Below are 23,292 nucleotides of genomic sequence, written 5' to 3'. Positions count from 1 at the left end.
GCCTGTAAATGGATCGGATGTAATCAGATTCAGATATTTTCTGGTCGAATACGGATACCTCTAAACGGATTCGGATGGATTCGGATACGAATCGAATTCAGATTTTCGACCATCCGTTTACACCTCTACCTTGTGTAACCCAAACCTTCCTCCCCCTAGTGGATACAAGTCACTCTCAATCCATAGTTTTAAATCATGATTCTCTTTTCCTCATATTCTAGAACCTGTTGAATCTTCAAAAACCCTCAAGATCGTTATTTATTTAATTTTTTATAATTAAGTATTCGGATTCGGATTTTTATCGGAGTATTTGGATTTTTTTCCAGATATCTCTAATCGAATACAGATGCCCCTAAACGGATACGGATGAGGATCGAATTCGGATTTTCGATTATCCATTTACAGCCCTACTTCCAAGCCCATCAAGGCTAACAAAACCTCTCCCCCAAAAAAAATTGTAGGTTTTAGTAAATTTTGACCCTTTTTTTTCCAACCAAGAGGGTCTGATTTTGTGTTGACTGTGGGTACAGATCATGTCAAAAGAGAAGTTCATAGATAATGAATTCGACATCGACATTTCACCTCTTGGAAATGGTATACAATGGTATACATAACCATACCGGACTCTTACCTTCAAATGGAGTACTAAGTAACACAATACAAATTGGTATCAACCAGAGCCTGCCCAAACCCACCCTAAGCCTGACAGGGCTTAGGCTGAGGTTTTCAGCTCATGGGTTGGGTTAGGATTAAGATTTTCATGCCCTGGATAAGGTCTAGTCATGCCTAGGCTAAAGCCTAGGGTTGAGAACGGCCCAACCCGACCTTGTATATATAAATATATAGTATACAATAATAAAATCATACATGTAATTAAATAGAAGGACTAACCCAGCCTTGCCTAGCCCTAAAATGCTTTATAAACAAAAGGACTATTAGGGTCAATCAGGGTCTATTGGGTTGGGGTTTTAAATAACACGGCTCAATTGTATCCCTAAGAAATAGGTGTTGGGGATAAATGCACAACCACAAGGAAGAAACCAAACAAACAATTACACACAACAAAAAGAATTTAATGAACCACTATTGGATACAAGACATTAAACCCCAACAATAAGATGCAGATTTGTGACAAGGGTGAGAGAATGGGATGTTATGGACAATAAAAAGATTATCAAAATTTTGGATGCTGACTACTAGAGTTCAAGAGGTTCTTGTAAGTTTAAATGATCTAGATCTCTAGATCTGTATTTTTATTAAGGCTGATTCAATTTAAATTTGAGGGACACTAATTGCTAGAGTAATTGGTGGCACCCTTGCTTGTAGTATTTGTCCCAAGAGGTCAAGGGACTCTCCTGCTTCACAAGGAAGAGATTTAAATATAAACCAACCAAATCATTAGTCTATATGGTTGAAAAGATGAATAGTTTGAATACTTAGTTTATGTGGTTGAAAAGTGGCAAACGTAATGAAAAGGACTCACAGTGTGTTTTTTTTGTTTTATTTGAATGATAAAAGGACTCTTAGTTGTGGGTGTGACTCTTAGCCTCTTAGGTGAAGAGTTCCAATGAGAAAAGATAAGAGTCAAGACTAGCAGGTCCCATCCCCTCCCTCTCTCCTCTGCTTCTCCTCTCATGATGTGGTGTTATTTTGTCTTTTTAATCTCAATAAATTTGCAATTAAGGACTAAAAATGAAATGCAGATAGACCTCTGGGATCTTCAATTTGATTTGAAAACAATATAACACCTTCTACTTCAGTTACTGTAAGATGGTGAGGACAATTTGAAGAAATTTGTGAGTCATTTAATTTTAAAGTTGTCAAATTTGACAAGAAGCAAAAGAATCCTTGCCGAATATCAAATCTTCTGCTTAGTGTGAGAATTTCAGTAGGTTCCTTGTACATATAATAAGATGTGGTCCTTTTAACTTTCAAGCAAACATGTTGAACTGCAAGTAGTTCTTTCGATTTTATCCACAAAAAAAAAAAAAACAAATTGAAAACTTTATTTAACAACGAGCACTACCATATTTTTGTGGCTCCATTTGATCAAACTGCACTTATTCTGCTTTAAACCAAATTGATAAATGCATTATAAAACTTCCTGGATTTGATATCATCACCCAGTAGCTGAGTATTCCGCAGGGGGCTCAATAACTTGTCCAAGTGAAACAAAAGAAAGCTGGAGATGAAGATGTTCGACTTCCAAGCCCATCAAGTCTAACAAAACTTCTCCCCCAAAAAAATTGTAGGTATTAGTAAATTTTCACCATTTTTTTTTCCAACCAAGAGGGTCTGATTTTGTGTTGATTGTGGGCACAGATCATGTCAAAAGAGAAGCTCATAGATAATGAATCCGACATTTCACCTCTTGGAAATGGTATACACAACCATACCAGGACTCTTACCTGGATGGAGTACAAAGTAACACAATTATGGTTCTGGGTGTGCGGTACACAACCCATATAAGCCTCACACTACAAATTCAGGAAAAAACCCAAGTCCTCCTGTTGTTGCAACCTACTGCCTTCATAACATCTCAAAGATCTGCATCACAACCATGTATCAAGTCAATAAAAGTCTATGACTGGCAAAAAGGCAAAGAAAAGAACTCACATCTATGGGCATCTGCTCAATAACTAGACCCATGCTCTCCTCGATGCTTTTCAGGGTCATTACTTCACCAGCCCCAGCGACCATATTGATCACAATACCATCTGCACATATTTATCTGTCAGTCAGTCAACATGAATACACCCACCCAGTACCCATACTTGTCTATTATTTGCTAAGAAGAGAAACACCTGCCGCCAAACAAGTTGCCATCCGCCTCAAGTATGTTTCCTGCAAATCAATCATAAAAACAAAATTAAGTACACCAAAATAAACTCAGCTGCTATCATGTACAGAAAGCTATCCTTATATGAAGCAGTAAGTGACTAATTCAAGGTGGTCTTAGACCATTTCACATGGTTAGCTACTCAACCCCAAATAACTTTCTACACGCGTCCATCGTCCTCGCATCATCTCAAGTAGACTATGACAGTCATCCATTCAACTACCAGGTTCAAACAACTTTACACTCCTAATCTTGTCCCCCCCCCCCCCCCCCACATGTTGCCAATGAATGAGCATCATGGTTGATGTTATGTGAAACATCGCACACCAATAGACATTAAAAAAATTAAGAGATTTTATTCCAGGCCAGTTATCTCAATCATCTCAGGATATTAGACCCAAAATGCTCTTTGCACCCTAAGCACCTGCACTTCCTTCACTAGTGATCCCTTTCTTGTTGCAATTCTCAATGCACCTCAGATTGCCAAGGCCCCTGTCACTGAGTTGCTTGATCATGGGTCATATGTGCCACTAGGCCCATCACAAAAGATTCTTATAGCTGCTGCATGCATCAGTGGTAAATCCAAAGTACAGCTGTCTGTTCGAATGCAGTTTTGGTAAGCATTGAAAGAGTTGAAAAAATTGCATTCCTAGAGGCCATTGTTTATGAGATGCATATAACAACGGATGGATATAACTGCAGCTGCACTTAAAAAAAATTCTTGTGTCAAGTTGTAGGAGTTAAGCCTGGTTTCTTCACTGATAAATCCATCAAGAAGGTTGTCATCATCTTTAGACTCAAGTGCACTGAACATTGCCACAGGTGATTGGCAATTTAGAATGCAACATGAGATGTTTCAAAGTTTCAAAACTTGTAGAGAACATTGGGAAAAGAGGGTTAATGCTGTATTCCCTCAATTTATCAGCTGTTGGTAAAACCCTCCAAACATATTTCCACAAAAGATTCTGCAGTATGGACAAATAGGTAAATTCCAATTCAAATCCTTTCCCATTTCTCTCTATGGCATTTCCACTGTCTTTATCTACCATTCCTTAGTTCTTCATTTAATTGCTGAGCAGAAAGACAAATAACAGAGACAAAATACAACCCAGCAAAGATCTATGAACAGTGGTAAGGGGAGAGGAAAGAGAAATGCTGAGTCGTTGATGAGCTCGAAAGAAAGGTCCACAAACTTGAAATTCTTGTACCCAAGGGAATCATTATTTAACCTCTTTCACTAGGTAATGATTAGCGAACAAGACATCAAAGAAAGGCTTGAACTACCAGCTATTCCTGCTTATAAAAAGCAGAATAGGGAATCCATAACCTTCAGTAAACCACTTTGGAAAATCAATTATCATTATGTCAATGGATATAAATCTCTACCCAAAAAATTTGATGATAAATAATGCATGACTATTACTGGAACCATAGTGCACTAAATTAATTACCAACTGCTGTAAGTAAATGCAGTGACTGTGACGAGAAAATGCTGATAGGAAGTACTCTAAACAAGGGCACATAGACAATGAAACCCGGAAAGCAAAATATGTCATCCATCACATATCTCAGTGGTCGGGGGAGGTGAGGAATCACCAGGTCTTGAATAATTACATGTAACCAAATTTGTCAATAAATAAAATCCACAGACCATTAGAATTATCCCACTACCACGACATTGGAAGCATTAAGTTAAATACAAGTTATCCTGTGATGGTACACGTTCAGCACATTAACAAATATGCAGGTTCTGGATCTTGGTAATGTATCCTCAACTGAAACCCATGACTCAATGCAATGCAACTCCAACATTTTCTCAAGTGAAAGAATATGGAGAATACTCCTTTAGCCTTGAAAGCATTCAATGTAAGTAAAATACAACATATGGAAGTATTCTGCCTTGAAAAAACAGAAGCCCACCTTCTTCGTCGGTAACTCATGATTTATCAAAACACGAGCACATATAGATGACTCCCCCGAAGAAACATGAGGTAGGCATGCATCTGTTACAACCATCATAAACAACTCATGCTCTTCATTTTCAGTTTCATTGTTTACTTTAGCACTAGCAGCAGGGTTGTGGTTCAATTTCGTGGTTGCTTGACGGAATTTGTCCAATATCAACATGCGTTCAGCTTCAGCCAAATCACTGTACTTTAATGTGAAAAATAATTATTAAAATACATGCCATAGAATAATCAAAGATCAATGAAAGAGTTAACACACACAAGATTGAGTTGTTAAGACCATAGTTGCCGAATCAGCACCATAAGTCTCACGAAGAAACAATTTAAAGAACGAAAAGACTACTCATCCAAGGCTGCATGATTCTTCGGATACCAAAAGCAAAGGAAAATTACAACCAAAGGTCGAAGTGCACCGGACACCAGAATGGATAGTCAGGAAAGATGGGATTTTGTCTTTCAACCACAAGCTCAAGTCAAGTAAGCATCTGGCAAACAAGGTGGAATAATAACATACCTCAAATGGCTTTTAATATTAGACAGCTAGAAATCCTAAAAGCCAATACTGGCTAAAACCAGTTCAACAAGACAATGGTAAAATTTGTAAAACATTGCATCGGAATTTAATACTTCCTTGATTCATGGTAGCTTTATATTCCAGAAAATTTATTCCCTTTTATGTAGTGCAAAATCCAGACTCTGAACCCCCCCCCCCCCCCAAAAAAAAAAAACACCACAGAATTTACACATGAATGCAAATTGAATATTCACATTTATGAGTATTAGTGTAAGCCTAAGCCATAACCTAAAATAGTGCATTCTAAACTGAATTGACAACAAGAAAACTTGAACCACTTATATAGTGCCCAGATTTCACCTTGGGTGGATGAATTGGTAAAATCAACACCCAGCACTTTGATGAACATCAGAACAACAACCCCAATGGGAAAATCATATCATTAGGCTTCAGTATGCAAAACCATAAGACAACAGTTCAGTACAGTAACAAGGTTCTGTTGCAAGCTCAAGAAATACAGTGGACTGTCTAATTTGGATCAGGATTTCATGAATACGACCACATATTTTGAACTCTGCCACAGTCATCATATCATCACCCAAATGGAAAACCCTAACCGCTGCCCGGAGATTGACCTTGCCCACAAGATTGGGCACATTTCTCAGAGTTTATGCATATTGTAAGTTCACCAAAATTACCTTCCAAAGAAGGGCAATTTAAAATATCAAGAAGAGCAGTGAATCACCAGAACCATAACTGACAACTGAGATTAAAAATGGAGTTTTTTTATAAGCTTACACAATTCTGTTTTTCACTTTCAGTAAATCTCAGAATTTCATCCATATCGAGACCAAAAATCTGTCTTTCTCTCAATATTCCGACATTGCAAATAATAAGAGAATTTATCACCAAGCGCTTTACCGGATAAAAGTATCATACCAGAGAATCCAAGGAAACATTAGGAAGGTTAGAGACAGCAGAGCAGACGGCATCAAGCTCATCGCGTGAGCTGCAACACAGTACTGTAGGTAAGGAAGAACGTTTCCGCGCCACACGCAACAGATCCACCATTGTCACCTGCCAAATTTGCAGTTTAAACAAAAAGAAACAATTCGAACTGAAACCTGAAATGTTAAACAATTCTCCGTTTACCATTTTGAATTGTGGTCTGTCGACGGCAACGTAGTAGTGACGTGGTTGACTGTACATTTAGTAAAGAAAATATCAAAACTATATATCCGATTTCAATCACTCATAGAGGAATAATTCATCAAAATAAATTACAATTTTAATACCTGGAATGAGAAGACAAAGGAGAAGGAGAGGGAGATGAAGATGAGGCTTCGACAGCATCAATAGCCATTCTTCCCAACAAGACAATATACTGTGAACTATGAAGGGCTCCAGGGATCAAAATCAAGGATTCAATGATGGAAACTATTTCCTTGTGTGTAGCGTAGCTGCGAGTAGAACAAAAGTTCCACAACGACCTCGTAATCAGAAACTTGGGTTACAGATGGACTTGAGACTTCGAAGATACGAATGTCGACGAGGTTTTTCAATCGTTACCAGGAATTTTTCGGCAAATTTCCGTAAATCAGCGTTTTGAAACACGGAACCGGGATCGAATCGACACCGGCCGATTTCAATCCGGTCAGAATCGGTTACAATAACAATTAAAATCGGCCATCAGATCTGAAAACTCACTGATTCTAGGGTTCCTTGGCATGAATCGAACGGAATCAGGAACATGGTGGCCATGGATATGGAAACTATCCAAATCCGTTAGGATATTCAAAAATCTGTAATCTGTATTCGATCCACATTTCTATCCGTTTAGAGAATTGAATCCGTCTGAAAACTAATCAGAAACAAATATGATAATCTTTCTATTCGATCGATTATTATCCGATTCGTTTAGCAATCAAACAGTAATAAAATGTCTGAAATACATCTTTGTGTCCGTTTATCCTTTTAAGATAACTCATTGGATTTTGTTACTTATTTTTATATGTTAAGATAATGTGATTTTTTTATTTTTTTTTTTAAAGATTTTCTATTGGTTTATATATATTGTCTTATGCAATATGCTACATAGAATCACATATCTATTAAAATAAATACAAGAAAAAATCAAAAGTAAAAAACGTAAGAAAATCAAAGACTAAGAAGAACAGAAGAAAGGATAATTGCTGAACTCTCAAGTCTCAACCCTAACTCTCATTAAAAAAAAAAGGATAAAGATGTCAGGATAATCGAAAATTCGTATTCGATCAGTGTTCATATCCATTTAGGAGAATCTGTATTCAAAAAATCACTATCCAAAAACTATTCGAATCCGTTTGAAAACCGATAGGATATTATCTGAATCCATCCAAATATAATCGACTATGAATATCATAATGACACTATCTTACCGAATTCGATTCATTTACATCTTTATAATGCTACCAATTGCGAGTCGAATCGAATAGAATCCACGGGACCTTCAATTCTCCACAGTCCAAATAATCCAAAATACACTATTGAGAAAACTTTACCCAAAAAAAATTGGAAAAAAAGTTTTTTTATTTGGGCTTTAAATTGGACATAAAGTGACTATTTTACCCTTATCTTCCATAGTAGTGAGATTTCTCTATGGGGAAGTGTGGCTTTTGCACGTACACACAAGCCAATGGGGGGCAGGGTGGTCATTTTACCCCCTTTGTGTCTGGGCGCAGGGCGCATACTCCCCCTAAGAGGCTTGGGTTGAGCCCAATAGGATGGGCTGGTATGGGCCTCGGTTCAACTGGGGTTTAAAAAAATCCGGCCCAACCTGGCCCGATTGCACCCATACTTGAGTCTTCAGCTAACTCAAGCAAGGAAGAGACCGGGATTGGGCTTGGGCTCTCAAAATTCTTAAATCCCATTACCTCGGAAAAGCTATGTACGGTGATGAGCATATTGCCTCTCCCAGATCTGGCCTTTCGATCAAAAGACGAATATTAGACCTACTGAACTAGTTTGAGCTGATCTGGGAGAATTAATCTTGCCACAAAATTTGATGGGCCTGAGATGCTCTAGACCCTTTTGGAATGTCACAGCAAGATATATAATTTATCAGCCATTAGAGCTAGATTAGAGTACATTTGTTTAGGTTAGGCCTATTAACCCACAAATTATAGTGCAAATCCCCCACTTGGATTCACACTTAATTTACTCTAATTATAAATCCGAATCAGGCTAATTCCATTGCAACTACAATGGTGTCTTAGGCTGTGTTTGGTATGCATTTTAGGTTGATTTTGTATTCTCGGATGATAAAAATAGCTGTTTTTATTGTCCAAGAATGTAAAATCTACTTAGAATACATACCAAACACAACCTTAAATTTGGTGAATTGGAAACCATTTGACTTTTGAGCAAATAATTTGTATCATACTAATTTTTTTTTATTATTATTTGACTTTAGAAAGTTTCATTTTTATTTAAATTGATGAATATAATATTTTCTTGATTACTTGGGAAACACCTTTGGGCGGTGGTGGCAGCAAGTGCAGTAAAGCGCTGGCGTAAGGCCAAGGAGAAGTCGCTTGTTCGATTCTCCCATTAGAAGTATAACATCTTTTTTCATTTTTTATGAGAAGTATAACATGTTGTTATTCTCCTCTTTCCCCCCTCACACCACCACCCTGGCCGTCTTTTCTTGAGTTGAGTCACCAACCCCTAGTGGCCTATGGGCCCTTGGTAGGATTTGTCTAAAAAAAATTGGAGTTTTTCTTTTCCTAAGTGAAAAAAATTGAAAGAAATGTGAAGTGGATTATTATGAATCGAGACCAATTTTTATACATGGTCATGTATGAAACACTACCAATACTTGAGTCGTCCAATAGGCACACGAGAATCAAGTCCAAAAACTGAAGTGTTGATTGTGTTTATCTATAGTCGTGTATGAAACCTTTCATCAGACTAATTTTAGGTTACCTAAATTAAAATTAGGGTAAAGGTTCTTTGAGCCTAAGGCATTCCGTACACCTTCTCACATTTTTATTTTTTGTTTTTTTTTCACTAATGAAAAAATATATTAAAAAAAAAAAAAACTTATTTACGATGACCATATGAAATGGAGTAGGTCTAGAGAACCCTTTTCCCTTAAATTAAAATGGGTTATTGCTTGTTTATTAATATTTTGAAAAACATTTAGTTTCCATGTGGTAGTACATTTAGTGATTGAAAGGCATACCCACTGGGGGAGGGTCATAATGTACACCCCCTACTTTGCAGAGAGATTATTTCCAGAGACTCGAACCCGTGACCACTTATTCACTGTAGAGCAACCTAATCGTTGCACCAAGGTCTACCCTCTAATGGTAAACCACATGTATGAGTAAAATTATGAAATTTGACATGTGATCACATGGGTCCTCCATGCGTCTAAATTACAACTGCCCGATAGCCTACCACAGGTATTTTGTGAAAATTTTACCTATTTTGATGTCAAGTTTCTTAGCAAAATTATATTTTACCTTAATTCTAGTTTGACATAAGGCTTTTTGTTAATGCCGTGAAATATTTCTAAGTGAATCTTTTTTGATCTTTCAAGATTTATGTAAGGGTGTATTTTGTTGTCACCAAAAAACCGAACTAAAAGGTTTTTTTGTTTTTTGATAAGAACCGAACTAAAAGTTGAAATCATACTTTTTGTTCCTTATCATATTTCCAAAAATTATTTAATGCAAGGTTAAATCATACATTTCACATAAAAATCTCCTTAAATGACTATATATATACTCTTGAATTTTTTTGTTATCTCGGCATTTAATAACTTTTAGAAATAAAATAAGAGGAAAAAAAAAGTTTATTATTTTATTATAAATAGACATTTTTACCCTTAATTGTGAAAAGAAGAAAGATAAAACACAGAGAGTACTGGTGCAGGTTGCATTCCCGAACAAAGAAATATTATTCATAGAATAATTATAATTCTATTTGGTCCAATGCCGAAGCACGTCTGAAGCACGTTACTTTTAATATTTTTGTTCAAAGAGGGGAGAAAATGTAACCTCTTTAAATTAAGTAAGAAACCATGCAAATAAATTATCATTTAGCATTGAAAAATAAATTTAAAATAAAAAATCAGAATTTATATTATTTGGCCGACAACTGTTATGCTGAGTCTCACCTCCTGGGTACTTTCTTAGTATTTTCAGACTCATTACTGCTTTTTATTTTAGGGTTTCTTCTCAACCTTTGACTCTTTGAGAATTTGCGTAATTCGCGTTCTCCCCATTAATGTGTCATTAGGAATGAATATTAACGTCTCACAAGGGAGAGGTGCACTGCTGGAAGCATACGCGCATCGCGCGCCGCGTACAATTCGAACGGATAAGAAATGGAGTCTTGGGTTCCGATACACTGTAGTGTCATGTCGGTGATCGTCTGCCATGGTTGGCCCATGGTTTGGTCTTTATCAAGCTTTTTTATTCACCATGAGTCGGACGATTAAGGGTATAAAAACTCAGACCAAATCGATTGAAATCGACCGGATTGAATCAAAATCAACCATTTAATTTTTTTTATCTTTTCCATTTTGGATTTTAGAAATATTTAAAAGAGAAAGAGAATGCAAACTGGGGGCACACGAAATGATCAGTTGCACCCCCTAGAACCCACAAAATGACTAGGGGTTCGATGGTCATTTTTTTGCGCCTTGTGTTTGGGTAGGAGTGATATGTCTGGTGCGACCGGGTGAAAATAATCAATCGAAACTAAACGTTTGGTACAAAATAAAAAAAAACCCGATAAATTAGCCATTAAAATTCAATATTATTTAACTCGTTTTCATTTTTTTATGAGATAAAGAACGCTAATCGATCATGCATCTAGCGTGGCTCTTGCGCCTAGACACAAAAAATGCTCTGCCGCCTAGAAATGACTGCCTTATCCCGATGGAATTTCTACCTTTTCATGGGAGCAAGGCGGTCATTTCCAACGTTGAAAGCACTCTAGGCACACGACCGGTTAGCGTTTCTCTCACCCTTTTTTATATATGAAAATTCTACGTAGACGGATCATTATCCTCTGCTGTCTGTTGCCCGAACAACACTTGCTGTCCCCTCACATGGGGGCGAAATGGCGACTTAACCTCCCTGCCCGAACACATTGCCCGAGGGAGGTTAAGTCATCATTTCACGTCCAATGTGAGGGGACAACACTATGCTGTTCGCTAAAGTCATCATTTCGCGTCCAATGTGAGGGGACAACACTGTGCTGTTCGGGTAGCGAACAGCAGAGGATAAAAATTCCTACGTAGACCAACATAACGACTAGAAAAGGTTAAAAGTAATGGATTGAAATTGGTCGGACCAATTATTATTGACTTTGGTTTAATTTTTATAGACCAAACACCGTATTGGTTTAATTTCGATTGGCTCGATATATGCAAAAACCCGAAAAGGGGGAAAAAAAAAAAAAAAAAAAAAGTTTGACTTTTAGACCCTTCCGCATTAATACAGCTAAGCGCCTTAACCTAAGCGGACCTTGGCTTCCGTTGACCATAATCTTCAGCTCCACAACGGGCCGTTCGATTTCAAAGTGATATTGTGGGGGCCACAATAGGATAGTTTACAGTTATACCCTCCCACGTCTGGTGACTTCCGAGTTCCGTCTCTACTATCTCATCACCGCATTCACCGAAGAAACGTATCAAATCAACTGACACGTGCCCTAACATAATCTATTATCTTCTTGTCGGTTACCCCATTGCCGGTCACTCCCTCACAACACGTGTCTAACCTGTATCGATCAAATCGAACTCCTCCTTATATGCCCTTCTCTTCCTCCACCATTATCGTTAGAGGTTACAGTTCTCGTTTAGTCGTATTTGCAGCCGCAAGCAATCGACGTCTCTGCGAGAGCCAACTATCAAAGAACCCTCTAGAGCCTTGGAACAAAATTGACCGAACACGGAAACACCATTATTTCCGGTCAGAATTTCGCCGGAAAATCTACGGAAGTTCGTCGGTTGCTATACAATCTCTGATGCTTTCCGTACCGGAATCTCCGCATCACCTGCAGTCTCTGTTCCTGAAAACACCCAAAACTCCAGACTCTCCCGACCGAAAGAAACCGGCGCTCTATTCGATTCACGTCTATATTTCCACGCACCCCAAGGCATGGCTGATCTTCAGCATTCTGCTACTCCAGCTTCTTATCCTCCTCATTGTTCGTTTTCTCCCCGTTTCTCTCTCTCTCCGCCAGTTTTCTCCTCCGAGCCATGTTGTCGGCAACAGTTCCTCCAAAGACCGATGCAGCTCTGGCAAAGTTTACGTCTACGATCTCCCACCAATGTTCAACAGAGACCTCTCCGACAACTGTCAAGACTTGGATCCTTGGAAGTCTCGCTGCGACGCAGTCTCCAATGGCGGTTTCGGACGGAGAGCCACGGGGCTTGACGGAATCGTGCCGAAGAATCTGATCCCTACATGGTACTGGACTGATCAGTTCGCTTCGGAGATAATCTTCCACAACCGTATTTTAGGGCATCATTGTCGAACCCTTGACCCGAACTCCGCCTCTGCGTTCTACCTTCCTTTCTACCCGGGGCTTGCCGTCGGTAAGTATCTCTGGTCCAATTCCAGCACTCACGATCGTGATTATCATTGCGAGACGATGCTCAAATGGGTAAAGGAACAACCCTTCTGGAACCGATCCAATGGTTGGGATCACTTCCTGATGATGGGCCGCATCACCTGGGATTTCCGGAGGTCCAAAGACAGCGACTGGGGTTCGAGGTGCATCTACCTGCCGGCGATGAGAAATATCACGCGCCTCCTCATCGAGCGGAACCCTTGGGATTACTTTGATGTCGGTGTCCCCTACCCTACCGGGTTCCACCCCCGGACTGAATTGGACATTCGGCAATGGCAGGACTTCGTGAGATCACGCAACCGCTCGACCCTCCTCTGCTTCGCCGGAGCGGCACGTAAGGCAATCAAGAACGACTTCCGGGGGATCCTATTACAACAGTGTCGTAACGAATCGGGATCGTGCCGAGCATTGGACTGTGCCGGGTCGCGTTGCTCCAATGGCACATCGGCGATTCTGGACATGTTTTTGACCTCGGATTTCTGCTTGCAGCCGAGAGGAGATAGCTTTACCAGACGATCGATATTCGATTGTATGGTGGCCGGTTCGATCCCAGTTTTCTTCTGGAAGAGAACAGCTTACTACCAGTACGAGTGGTTCTTGCCAGGAGATCCGGCGAGTTACTCGGTGTATATAGACCGTAACAAGGTGAAGAATGGGACTTCCATTAGAAGGGTTCTTGAGGGGTTTAGCAGAGAAGAAGTAAGGAGAATGCGAGAGACGATCATCAACTACATACCTAAATTCGTGTATGGTGAACCGAACGAGGGTTTGGATGGTATTAAGGATGCGTTTGATGTTGCCATTGATGGGGTCTTGAGAAGATTCACCGAGCACTGGAGGTATAAATGGTAATAATCAATAAAGGAAAGGAATGGTTCCCAAGACCCAGGTATGGTATGAGAGATGGGAAGATTTCCATCGAACAATATAGAATTATAGGTGTGATTTCGGATATAGATAGAGCTATAGATTGATTTGTTTAGAGAGAATAGGAGTGGCTCATGTAGCTCTTCTGCAAAATTGCTTCTCATCTATTTATTTGAGATGGATTGTTTCCCATTTTTTAGTTTTCAATGGGGTAGAGTTTGTATATAAACACAAGAAGGTGGAAGCAATTTGCCTATTCAGTATTTATAATAATTGAATTGCAGAGATCTTTTTTCAATTCCTTTAAAATTCTTGTTGAGAATAATTTAGGATGGATCTGATTGTCCACTTTTGTTTTTGTTTGTTCTGTTTTACATATATATATTTTTTATCTTATTTTAGAGATCCCCATTCATTAGATTATTTAAAGCTGTATGTTGATGAAATTGGTTTTACTTGTAGTGTTTGTATTTCAGTAGTTGCATGCCCTTATATGACATGACTAGCAAAACTCTTTCCGGGTGTTATTTAAGAGTGTTTCACCTTCAGAAAATGCTTCTATAACTGGGAAATTAGAACTATAAAATTTCTTGTTCAGAAACAAAAGAAAAGCACCAGATGGGAATAATTCATGCTTCTACCACAATTAGGGGCTTATTTAGAGAGACTCAAAACAAGCTTCCACACCATTAAAACAACAGTGAAATGGTTATCTTTTAAAAAGGAAAAGACTAAAAGAAGGGAACCAGAATCTGGAATTGCAAAGCTTATTCAAAGTCCCCATCATATCTCATGCAAGAAACGGATCTGTATATAGTTTAGAAGGATCCAAACAAGACAGTTAAAGAGGGCATCGATTGGGCTAACTTTTAAATTTCTTGTTCTATCAAAATAAAATAAAAAAACCTGTTTTTTTTGTTTTTACCTTGTCCATGGTTCCATGCTATATATAATTAGAGAAAGAATGGTCTCTGAGGTTACGTGCAGAGAGAGCTTAAAGAGGGAGTTTATTCTGTTTGTATCATTCCATTAGTCACTTGAGGGGTGGCAAGAGTCATTGGAATATAGAGGTGGAGTTTCATAGCTTGGGTCAATGTAATGCCACCAAAATATGGTAGAGTTTCACTTTGGAAAATTCTACATTACAAATTTGGGCAGATTGTAAGGTATGGAATTTTGTGTGGCCTTGGAAAATCCGTCCAAAATTTAAATTATTTTTACAAGTTTAATTATAAATTTTCAGTAGTTTCATGCCCTTAATGACATGACCAGCAAACTTGTTTCTGGGTTTTATTAGTGATTCACCTTCGGAAAATGCTTCTGGGAAATTAGAACTATAAAATTTCTTTGTTAGGTTCACTGGGGTGTTCAGAAAGAAAAGAAAAGAAAAGAACCAGATGAGGAATCTTTAGAAAGACTCAAGACAAGCTTCCACACCATTAAAACAACAGTGAAATGGTGGATGGTGATCTTTGATAAGGAAAAGGCTAAAATATGGAAGAATAATTCAGTTTATAATTATGGGAACTCTATAATTATTCTATGATAACTGCATTTTTGAGAGGTGTTTAGTGGATGTGTCTCTGGTTAAAAGCCTATAAAAGAGGGGACCCAGAATCTGGAATTGGAGAGCTCATCCAAATGCCCCATCATCCTCTATTATAGTATAAAAGGATCCCGACAAGAAAGTTAAAGAGGCATCGATTGGGCTAACGTTTAAATTTCTTGTTTAATCAAAATAAATTATAAAAACAAAAAAAAAAAAAAAAAATTTTTTGCTTTTACCTTGCCCATGGCCCCATGCTCCTATTTATTTAGAGAAAGGATGGATTCTGATGTTACGGGCAGAGAGAGCTTCAACAGGGAGTTTCTGTTTGTGTCATTCCCTCAAGTCACTCGAGGGAAGGTGAGACCATTGGAATTTGGAGGTGGAGTTTGACAGATTGGGTCAATGTAATGCTGCCAAAACATGGTAGAATTTCACTTTGGAGAATTCTACATTAAAAATTTGGGCGAGGTTGTAAGATGTGGAATTTTGTCACATTAGAAAATCCATCTTAAATTTAAATTATTTTCTAGATTGAGTTTCCTGTTCGACTGCGTAGTGTAAGCTAGCATCTTCATCTCTCTCCACTCACAATAAAGGGTAGATATGTCATTTCATAGGAAGAAGAAGATAGATAGACACATGAACGCATTAGCATATGCTATGCAACTTGACAGTGTTCTTTCTAATTTTTATCCTCTCCTATTACAGCACGGTGCTATAACGCATCGTGCGGCGGCTGCAGAGGCCATGTGCACCATGTGGGGTTCACTGTGCCACATGGCCTTTGCAGCACCGCACAATGTGTTACAGCACCGTGCTGTAACAGGAGAGGATAACGATTCGTGTTCTTTCTCCCATTGTTTTTTATAGAAAGTTCTTACTGGTGCTCTTGATATTAAGAAGAAGTTTTCTTGTTTTCTTAGTATGGATCCATCTTGTGTCTTTTGCAATAAGGAACTTGAATCTGAATGGTATTTTTTGATTTCTTGTGATTTTATTAAGAGAATTTGAATTGCAAGGTCCTTACCCATACACACAGAGTACCTCCAATTCCTTTATGCTCACTTTGATTGAATGCTAGTTGTTTGATCGTTTCGTTTCAAAGTCCAACAAACAGGTTGTTGTGCAATTATAATTTAGGGGAAGTGTTTTCTGTGGGAGAGTGTGGCCGTTGTATGCATGCAGATAAATGGGAGCACGCAAGGAAGCATCAGGAGGGTAGTCATTATCGTCTTTTATGGGGGTGGGGTGGTCATTTTACCCCCTCTGTGTCTGGGCATGGGCGGTATATTCCCTTACGGGAAACATTTCTCCTACATTTTATTATATTTAGTTGTCTCGTAATAGTTACATGTATTTTTCTTTTGCTTTGTAAATAGAGAAGCTAATGTTTGTGCCCACGGAATTTCTAAATGGCCTTTGCTCTACCCTGGCTTTGGTATGTGGTGAGCCAAATCAACCCTTTGGGGTTTGTATGGGCCCCTCCTCTTCCCCACCTACCCCCAAAAAAAATAAAATAAAATAAAATTTAGAGACCTATAAACTCAGAGAGGAGAGTGTAAGGGGTGAATTTCTCCTTCAAGGCAGGAAAGCAAATAAATGTTGATCACCTGATATATAGATTTTATGCTCTCTTTTGTCGGTGCTTTTCCCTTCCCCGTTTCTTCCAATCAAGCGAAATCAATGCCTTTTGACTGATCAAATTAATGCTGCTATTTAACTTTTTCTTCCCGGACAGGTCATCATCTATTCTCTAACTTATTAAAAAAGAAGTGGTTTCTATGGATCTCTCATTTATGAAGTGCCGAGCCTGTAGAGTTCGAGTCATATTCACACGTGAAAATGTCTAATGTGCAGAGAACACTCCTCAATCCTCATGTAACGTAGAAAAAGAACATAAGTTTGAATGCCACACAAATTGCCTTTGATGTAACGGCCTTTATTGCTTCTTCCTTCAAATGTATCAATACTTTTGTTTTCTGCCTTGAAAGAATATATCAAGTTCTAAATACACTTGTGCGAGTGAATACGCATCCTATAATTGAGGTTTGGAATGAGAGGATCCATTTTTCATTTTGACTGGTATTTGTTACATGTCAAATTTGATAGCTCATCTCATCCAATTGATCCATAATGTATGTAACTGCTCTGTTTAGATATCAGATTGATTTGACATTGAACACATGACTAGGTGATGACTGAAAATCATGTTTGGGCAATTTATTGAAGAGAGGAACGTGTAGAAGCTGAAGCAACATCTAGATCACACAAAATCTGGAGCCAAGGAATGGAATTTGGCTAGTCTGTCATACATGGTACCAACATGACCTTTCGTGCTAGAGAGTCAGCAACACTATTGGACTAGCCAGGTACTAAATGCATCTAGAGGGGTTGCCTTGGAGGGATTGTTAACAAAATGGATGAGCTCTTGGTTATCCAACTCAACTTGAACTCTTTCCATGCATTCTGATAATATGGCTTTGAGAGGCAGAGCGAATAGATAGAGCTTTTCCAACAAGCATTGAAGAGAATAATGCTGACTCTCATACAGCAAAGTAGCAAGCCCCCAAGTGATATCCCTAACAATGTACCCAATGCCTCCTAAATTGGATTTGGGCGATGCAACATCACAATTGATCTTGAAGCAACCATTAGTAGGAGGGCACCAACACCTGGGTGAAGTCGATGGAGGGGGACTAGTAGGCAGGGATGATTGGGTACTCTTAGTGGCATCAATGAATTTTGCATAAGCTCTCTTGGGGTAGGTAAATAAACGTGTGAAGTAGCAACAAGAATCAAATTTCAAATAGAATAAGAGTGTTAAAATCAAACTGAAATCATTTATTGAAACCCCTACAAAAAAAATATATAGATTTGGCAAAATAGATGGAACGTGCAATTCCTAAACTTTAAATTTTTTGCGTTGGGCCTATATTGGTGGGTCCTACTAGTCCATTGTTTGCAAAAATAATTTGGCTTCGCCCGGACTTGAACCGGAGACCTTCAGTGTGTTAGACTGACGTGATAACCAACTACACCACGAAACCAGTTATTTTGAATGGCGTGTAATTTTTTAAAAGACAAAAATAAATATGAAACTATGACAATATTAAAAACCTAAACCTGCCACTTCCCACTTTCTCGCTCTTTCCTGAAACTAAAGTCTGCAGCAAGTCATATTCTGTGTTTAATCTCAAAATGTATTTTTCCAGTTTTCTCCCGAGTCTTTTAATAGAGGTTCATTTTTATTGGGGTATGATATCTTGTATTCTATATGGGTATTTTGGTAAAAAATTTATCGCTATAAATATGTAGCGAAGGTTCTTTCTCTGTAACGTAATTTGAGAGAGGTGTGAGGACGAGCGATTGTAACCCTATTCTCCATTGATAGTGAAACAAATCTCATTTCACCGTGGACGTAGACAATCTTGTTGAACCACGTAAATCCTTGTGTGATTGTTGTTTACGATTTCCATTCTTTTTTGCATCGTGTTAAGTTTTGTTTCTTCAACAATTGTCTGGGGAGGCCTTTAAAATTAGGTTATCCCGCGTTTGGTGGCTAATCCCTCCCCTTTTCTTTGGGAGGAGGTCCTCCTCTTTTGTGTTTGGTTAATAAAGTTTGATTCGTTGTTGCTAAAAAAAATGGTGTTCGTTCGAGAATTTATTTTGATAGGAAAGATTGTAAAAATATATAAATCTTATATCTAAATAGAAAAACGATAAGTGTAGAACACCATCGATACTATTTGCCATGAATTTTTTACTATTATAAGTGACTGTTCAGTAGGGGGTGCAAATTTGGCCTAGTAAGCCCGAGCCTGCTCTGAGCCCGACAAGGGTCAGACTGTTTAACCCGCAGGGCAAACCAGAGTTGAGATTCCCAGACCCAAGCTTGATCTGGACCAGCCCAACTTTATATGTGTATTTACATATGTTATGTAAGACAAAGGGCAAAAGAGAAAGGTTACAATCTTGTTGTAACCAAGTTTGGTTACAAATTACAACAAGATTTTTCACATATACATGTTGGGCACATCACCGTTGTACCCATCTTGAGTCTGTTTCTTCCACGCCATAGGGAAATGATCCACCCCCTTCCCACCCTCTCCATTGGGCAAAACCACTAGCTCTAGGAAAGCAAGTGGCGTGAACAACCCTATATATAGTGGCTTGGGATGTCTAGCTTTATTTATAGGCACCATATTCTCTGTTCTCTTTCTTAAGCTTTCAATGTGGGAGAAAAGATGATTTTTGGTTCCAAGGAAGGAAAAAAAGACGAACAGATGTCGGGTTTAAACTTCTTTTTTTTTTTTTGGGGTAATGGGGTTTCAACTTTCAACAGTTGGAACATATGGAGAACTAAGGAACTAAGCCTTCATTTTCACTGTTTCAACCAACACCAAAACTGCTACCAGTCTTTCTTGGCTTATGAACATAAAATCTGAACAGGTGTGGGTGTGTGGCAGGGAGATTGTGTCATGCTTGTAACACTTTCTAAGTAGGTATGTGAATGCATGAATAGGGTGATAAAATTAAGAGATTTTGGGACATAATCTCTTCACCCAAAGCTATAGAACACCTTAACAGTTTAAACAATTAATCCACTTTATCATGGTTTAAGGTTACATACAGGGGCAATGCTAGGAAAACAAAGTAAATCTTTCATTGATGACCATAAATTATTGCAACCATTGGATAATTAGTACACTAATGCTTACACCAACCTGGTTTAGACTTACAAGGAACTAAAAACCAGAGAATTGAAGTGCCTAGGTGACAATACATAATGCTAATCAATGCAAGTACCAGTTGGGTTTGCATTCTTGATGATCCAAGGATGCTCCATGATCTTCAGAAGTGAAAGCCTTTTTGTGGAGTCCTTCACAAGAAGCTGCACATTTTTCCAGGTATATCAATTCCTCATTTATGGCATAAGCTAAAACAAAGTTGCTTATGAATGAACTTACTCTACTGATGAGATTTTTTGCTTCTGCAGACACATGCGGGGTTGGAGGAAAACTCAAGTCAACTTTCACTATCCTGTATACCAAACCGATGCTTTATTCAGTATGCTACCCCTCTCTCTAGTTGACACATGGGCCATCACCATCCCAACCAATGAATTTTAACTCGATTGAAAAACGGTAACATCAAATTGAACTCTTCTCTTACCTTCTGAACGTGTTGGTCTGACTCTCAGCCTCAAATGGAGGGACCCCATAAAGGAACTCATAGCAAAGAACTCCCAAAGTCCAGTTATCAACTGCATAATCATGGGCTTTGTTTTCTATCATTTCTGGAGCTAAATAGTCCAAAGTTCCACACATGGTGTGTCTTTTGCTTCTGGACTGGACAGACCATCCGAAGTCAGCAATTTTGAGTCGACCCTGCATACATAAAATATGGTTGGATTCCTTAGATAAAATAGGACGTACCCAGTGCACAAGGCTCCCGCCACTGTGGGGTATGGAGAGATTCATAATGTACGCAGCCTTACCCCGCTTTCACAGAGAGGCTGTTTCCAGACTCGAACCCATGACCACTTGGTCACAGGTTGGATTCCTTAGATATTCCATAAAAAAAATGTAGTTATGTTATTTATTTTTAATTTTGTTCAGGTTCAAACATTAAACAAACTGAGTCACTAATGGTTATCTAATTTAGAAAATGCCAATTTCCAAACTTAGTAAAGTTCATCAACATCGAATTAACATAGTTGGGTCCAAATCCATATTTGTGTACTAACTAAAGAGAAGTCCATTTATGTATTAACACTGAAAATCACATCTGAAGAATTCTAAAACAGTAAATAGACAAACTACTAGAAGAGATAACTAAGACTTTGTTCAGTGATTGTAACTTGACTCTGAAGTTTCCCAATATTAAGTTAAGTAAGGAGAGGGGTGGGAGGGGGGAGGGGGGAGAATAACATTGTTTTTCATATAATTAGAATGTATCCCACAAAGTTGCAACTAGTAGAATACACAGAGACACAGGAGCTAGCCCAAAACCCCTCTGTTTCAAATTATCCAAATTCATTATCTAAACCTCACAACTGGGTATGCTGCCATTTTTATTCCTTTTTCTTTTCCAAAATGAATATGTTACTTGATATCAACTAAAAAAAAAAAGTGAAGGAGACGATCTCTGTAGTTTACCTCAAAATCAAGCAATAAGTTCTCTGGCTTGATGTCCCGGTGAATTACATGTTTGTCGTGGCAGTAGGCCAATGCTCGTGTGAGGCTGGCAATGTACTGCAACGCAAAAGGAACATAATAAAAAAACCCTAGAACAATAGAAGGGTAAGAACAATAATCATAAAACAAAAATTAACAAAAAAGGAAGAACTTTTACAGTGGCGGCATGCTTTTCTGAGAGGTGGTCGGACTTCCTAAGCTCCCCATAAAGCTCCCCCCTATGAGCATACTCAAGAATCAAGAATATGCGTTCTTCGTCGTGAAACCAACCATAGAGACGGAGAACATTGGGATGACTGAGATTACTCTGTATCTCCATTTCCCGCCGCAGCTGGTTGTGAAGACGGTACTTTTCAATCTGCTCTTTGAATATAACCTTGAGTGCTACTATGTATTTGCTCTATACAAACAGAATGAACACCACAAAGATTAAGTTATTGCGAGAATTGAAATCGAAATTCTAATTTAAAATTATAGGGTTTTACCTTCTTCTCTCTGGCGAGGTAGACTCTCCCAAACTTTCCTTTCCCAAGAGGCTTCCCGATATCGAAATCTTGCAGAGACCATTTCTTTGAAGGCTGTTCTTCATTCTTCCGATTGGGTTCCTGAATTTTGGAAACCATTAGAGGGTTTTGTTGATTTGATCTAAAATTCAAATGGATCCCTAGAAACCTTTCCCATTAAAGAAACAACAATGTTTGATTAGATCCTTCTTACCATACTTGTTGATCTGCTCATCTCCTAAATCCCAGATTTGCAGAGAAGCTTCAAGCGAGATGCAAGCAGGTAAACGGTAAACCCATAAAACAAAAAAAGAGAAAATATCACGTATCTCTCCTCAGGTATGACTTATGTACACTTTCACCCGTGAGGTTTGAGAAATTCCACGTACTTCCCCTGCTTTTCAAACTAAGTAACAAAAACACCCACTTCGTTAATTGTAGACGTTAAACGTTAGAATTTTGATTTAAATGACCAAATTGCCCTTATCTTCTTCCCCAAATCGTTTCTCAAAACATAAAACCTTAGGGTTTCAAAATCCCACTGCCGCCTTTAGCAGCGGCCAAACCAGAGGGCCGGCTGTCAAACAATGTTGATCTCATGTAGCATTTCACTAGGATTTCGTCCAAAGATGAAACGAAATCCCCAAACCTTAATTGAAAATACAAATCGGTAGCACCTGCAGATCTCTCCTTAGTCCTAAGAGTAGACGAGGCTAGTAAGAATCTTAAGCCGTCGTCATCGCTTATGGAAAGAGTTAGAGTTCTAGATGCGCATGCAAAAATCGAACCATGAGTGTCTTTCAAGAAAACATAATTGTAGAAGAGAAACTGCAGAAAAGAATGCAGTAAAAAGTATATCTGATGCTTAGCCTGCAAGACGTCCCAAACCTAAAAACTGAAAAGGGAATCAGCTTTACGGAAACTCGGACAGAACACAAATAAAAAATTTTAGAGCTCAGAGAAACAGAGAAAGGAAACAAATAAGAACAAACGTACGATCCTTCTCTGGTTCTCCAATTTTCAAAGTTCAAATTGAGCTTCGCTCTCCCTCTCTCTGCTTGTCTTCACTTCAGTCGTCGTATGTTCATGGACGATGAATTGTGTGATGGACAAACCACAGATCGTTTTCTTACAAAATTGAAAATCCGAAACTCATAGTTGGCTTCACTCTCCAAAACCCTAACTTTGTCCGCCTGAAACCCTTCTCCTCTTGTTTCATTCCTCGAT

At 38.5% G+C, this 23,292-nt stretch overlaps 3 protein-coding genes, 1 long non-coding RNA gene and 1 other non-coding gene across 7 annotated transcripts; 2 read left to right on the top strand and 3 right to left on the bottom strand.

Moving 5' to 3' along the window:
* Nucleotides 1-2,260: 2,260 nt before the first annotated feature.
* On the bottom strand, nucleotides 2,261-6,816 carry LOC122665003 (probable eukaryotic initiation factor 4A). 2 transcript variants are annotated; one of them, XM_043861052.1, is made up of 8 exons: nucleotides 6,799-6,816; nucleotides 6,616-6,741; nucleotides 6,473-6,521; nucleotides 6,260-6,397; nucleotides 4,760-4,993; nucleotides 2,805-2,844; nucleotides 2,617-2,717; nucleotides 2,261-2,547 (listed from the first exon to the last, which is right to left on the bottom strand). In XM_043861052.1, the coding sequence occupies exons 2-8, from the start codon at nucleotides 6,681-6,683 to the stop codon at nucleotides 2,530-2,532; spliced, it is 648 nt and encodes a 215-aa protein (XP_043716987.1). In that variant the 5' UTR covers nucleotides 6,684-6,741; nucleotides 6,799-6,816; the 3' UTR covers nucleotides 2,261-2,529. The 2 variants fall into 2 exon arrangements, with proteins under 2 accessions (XP_043716987.1, XP_043716985.1); XM_043861050.1 differs by lacking the exon at nucleotides 6,799-6,816 and having other exon boundaries at nucleotides 6,616-6,747.
* LOC122665004 lies at nucleotides 3,331-18,105 on the top strand. The gene is made up of 4 exons (XR_006333412.1): nucleotides 3,331-3,455; nucleotides 6,874-6,884; nucleotides 17,731-17,734; nucleotides 18,093-18,105. It is a non-coding gene; the product is annotated as an uncharacterized LOC122665004 (long non-coding RNA).
* On the top strand, nucleotides 12,268-13,983 carry LOC122665002 (xyloglucan galactosyltransferase XLT2-like). 2 transcript variants are annotated; one of them, XM_043861049.1, is made up of 2 exons: nucleotides 12,268-13,833; nucleotides 13,866-13,983. In XM_043861049.1, exon 1 carries the CDS (start codon nucleotides 12,341-12,343, stop codon nucleotides 13,799-13,801), a length of 1,461 nt encoding a protein of 486 aa, XP_043716984.1. In that variant the 5' UTR covers nucleotides 12,268-12,340; the 3' UTR covers nucleotides 13,802-13,833; nucleotides 13,866-13,983. The 2 variants fall into 2 exon arrangements, with proteins under 2 accessions (XP_043716984.1, XP_043716983.1); XM_043861048.1 differs by having other exon boundaries at nucleotides 12,268-13,838; nucleotides 13,871-13,962.
* A 233-nt stretch (nucleotides 18,106-18,338) lies between the features above and the next one.
* TRNAV-AAC lies at nucleotides 18,339-18,412 on the bottom strand. The gene has a single exon. It is a non-coding gene; the product is annotated as a tRNA-Val (tRNA).
* Nucleotides 18,413-20,107: 1,695 nt separating this feature from the next.
* On the bottom strand, nucleotides 20,108-22,344 carry LOC122664867 (serine/threonine-protein kinase Aurora-3). Its single transcript, XM_043860891.1, has 7 exons — nucleotides 22,280-22,344; nucleotides 22,048-22,167; nucleotides 21,720-21,962; nucleotides 21,524-21,619; nucleotides 20,538-20,752; nucleotides 20,333-20,405; nucleotides 20,108-20,256 (listed from the first exon to the last, which is right to left on the bottom strand). Exons 1-7 carry the CDS (start codon nucleotides 22,298-22,300, stop codon nucleotides 20,155-20,157), a joined length of 870 nt encoding a protein of 289 aa, XP_043716826.1. The 5' UTR covers nucleotides 22,301-22,344; the 3' UTR covers nucleotides 20,108-20,154.
* Nucleotides 22,345-23,292: the final 948 nt, after the last annotated feature.

The sequence above is a fragment of the Telopea speciosissima genome, chromosome 6 (genome assembly GCF_018873765.1).
Source record: "Telopea speciosissima isolate NSW1024214 ecotype Mountain lineage chromosome 6, Tspe_v1, whole genome shotgun sequence".
NCBI lineage: Eukaryota > Viridiplantae > Streptophyta > Magnoliopsida > Proteales > Proteaceae > Telopea > Telopea speciosissima.
The sequence above is the reverse complement of the archived record's forward strand: the minus strand, read 5'-3'. Positions and strand labels throughout refer to the sequence as shown.

Excerpts from the sequence above, each read along its gene's own strand:
- LOC122665003 (XM_043861052.1), bottom strand. The coding sequence starts at position 6,683 with ATGGCTATTGATGCTGTCGAAGCCTCATCTTCATCTCCCTCTCCTTCT. Across the intron at positions 6,398-6,472 it reads ACAGACCACAATTCAAAATG|GTGACAATGGTGGATCTGTT; the intron begins GTAAACGGAGAA and ends CAAATTTGGCAG. Across the intron at positions 4,994-6,259 it reads ATGTTTCCTTGGATTCTCTG|TACAGTGATTTGGCTGAAGC; the intron begins GTATGATACTTT and ends TTCACATTAAAG.
- LOC122665002 (XM_043861049.1), top strand. The coding sequence starts at position 12,341 with ATGCTTTCCGTACCGGAATCTCCGCATCACCTGCAGTCTCTGTTCCTG.
- LOC122664867 (XM_043860891.1), bottom strand. The coding sequence starts at position 22,300 with ATGAGCAGATCAACAAGTATG. Across the intron at positions 21,963-22,047 it reads ACCTCGCCAGAGAGAAGAAG|AGCAAATACATAGTAGCACT; the intron begins GTAAAACCCTAT and ends CTGTTTGTATAG. Across the intron at positions 21,620-21,719 it reads CAGAAAAGCATGCCGCCACT|TACATTGCCAGCCTCACACG; the intron begins GTAAAAGTTCTT and ends TTTGCGTTGCAG.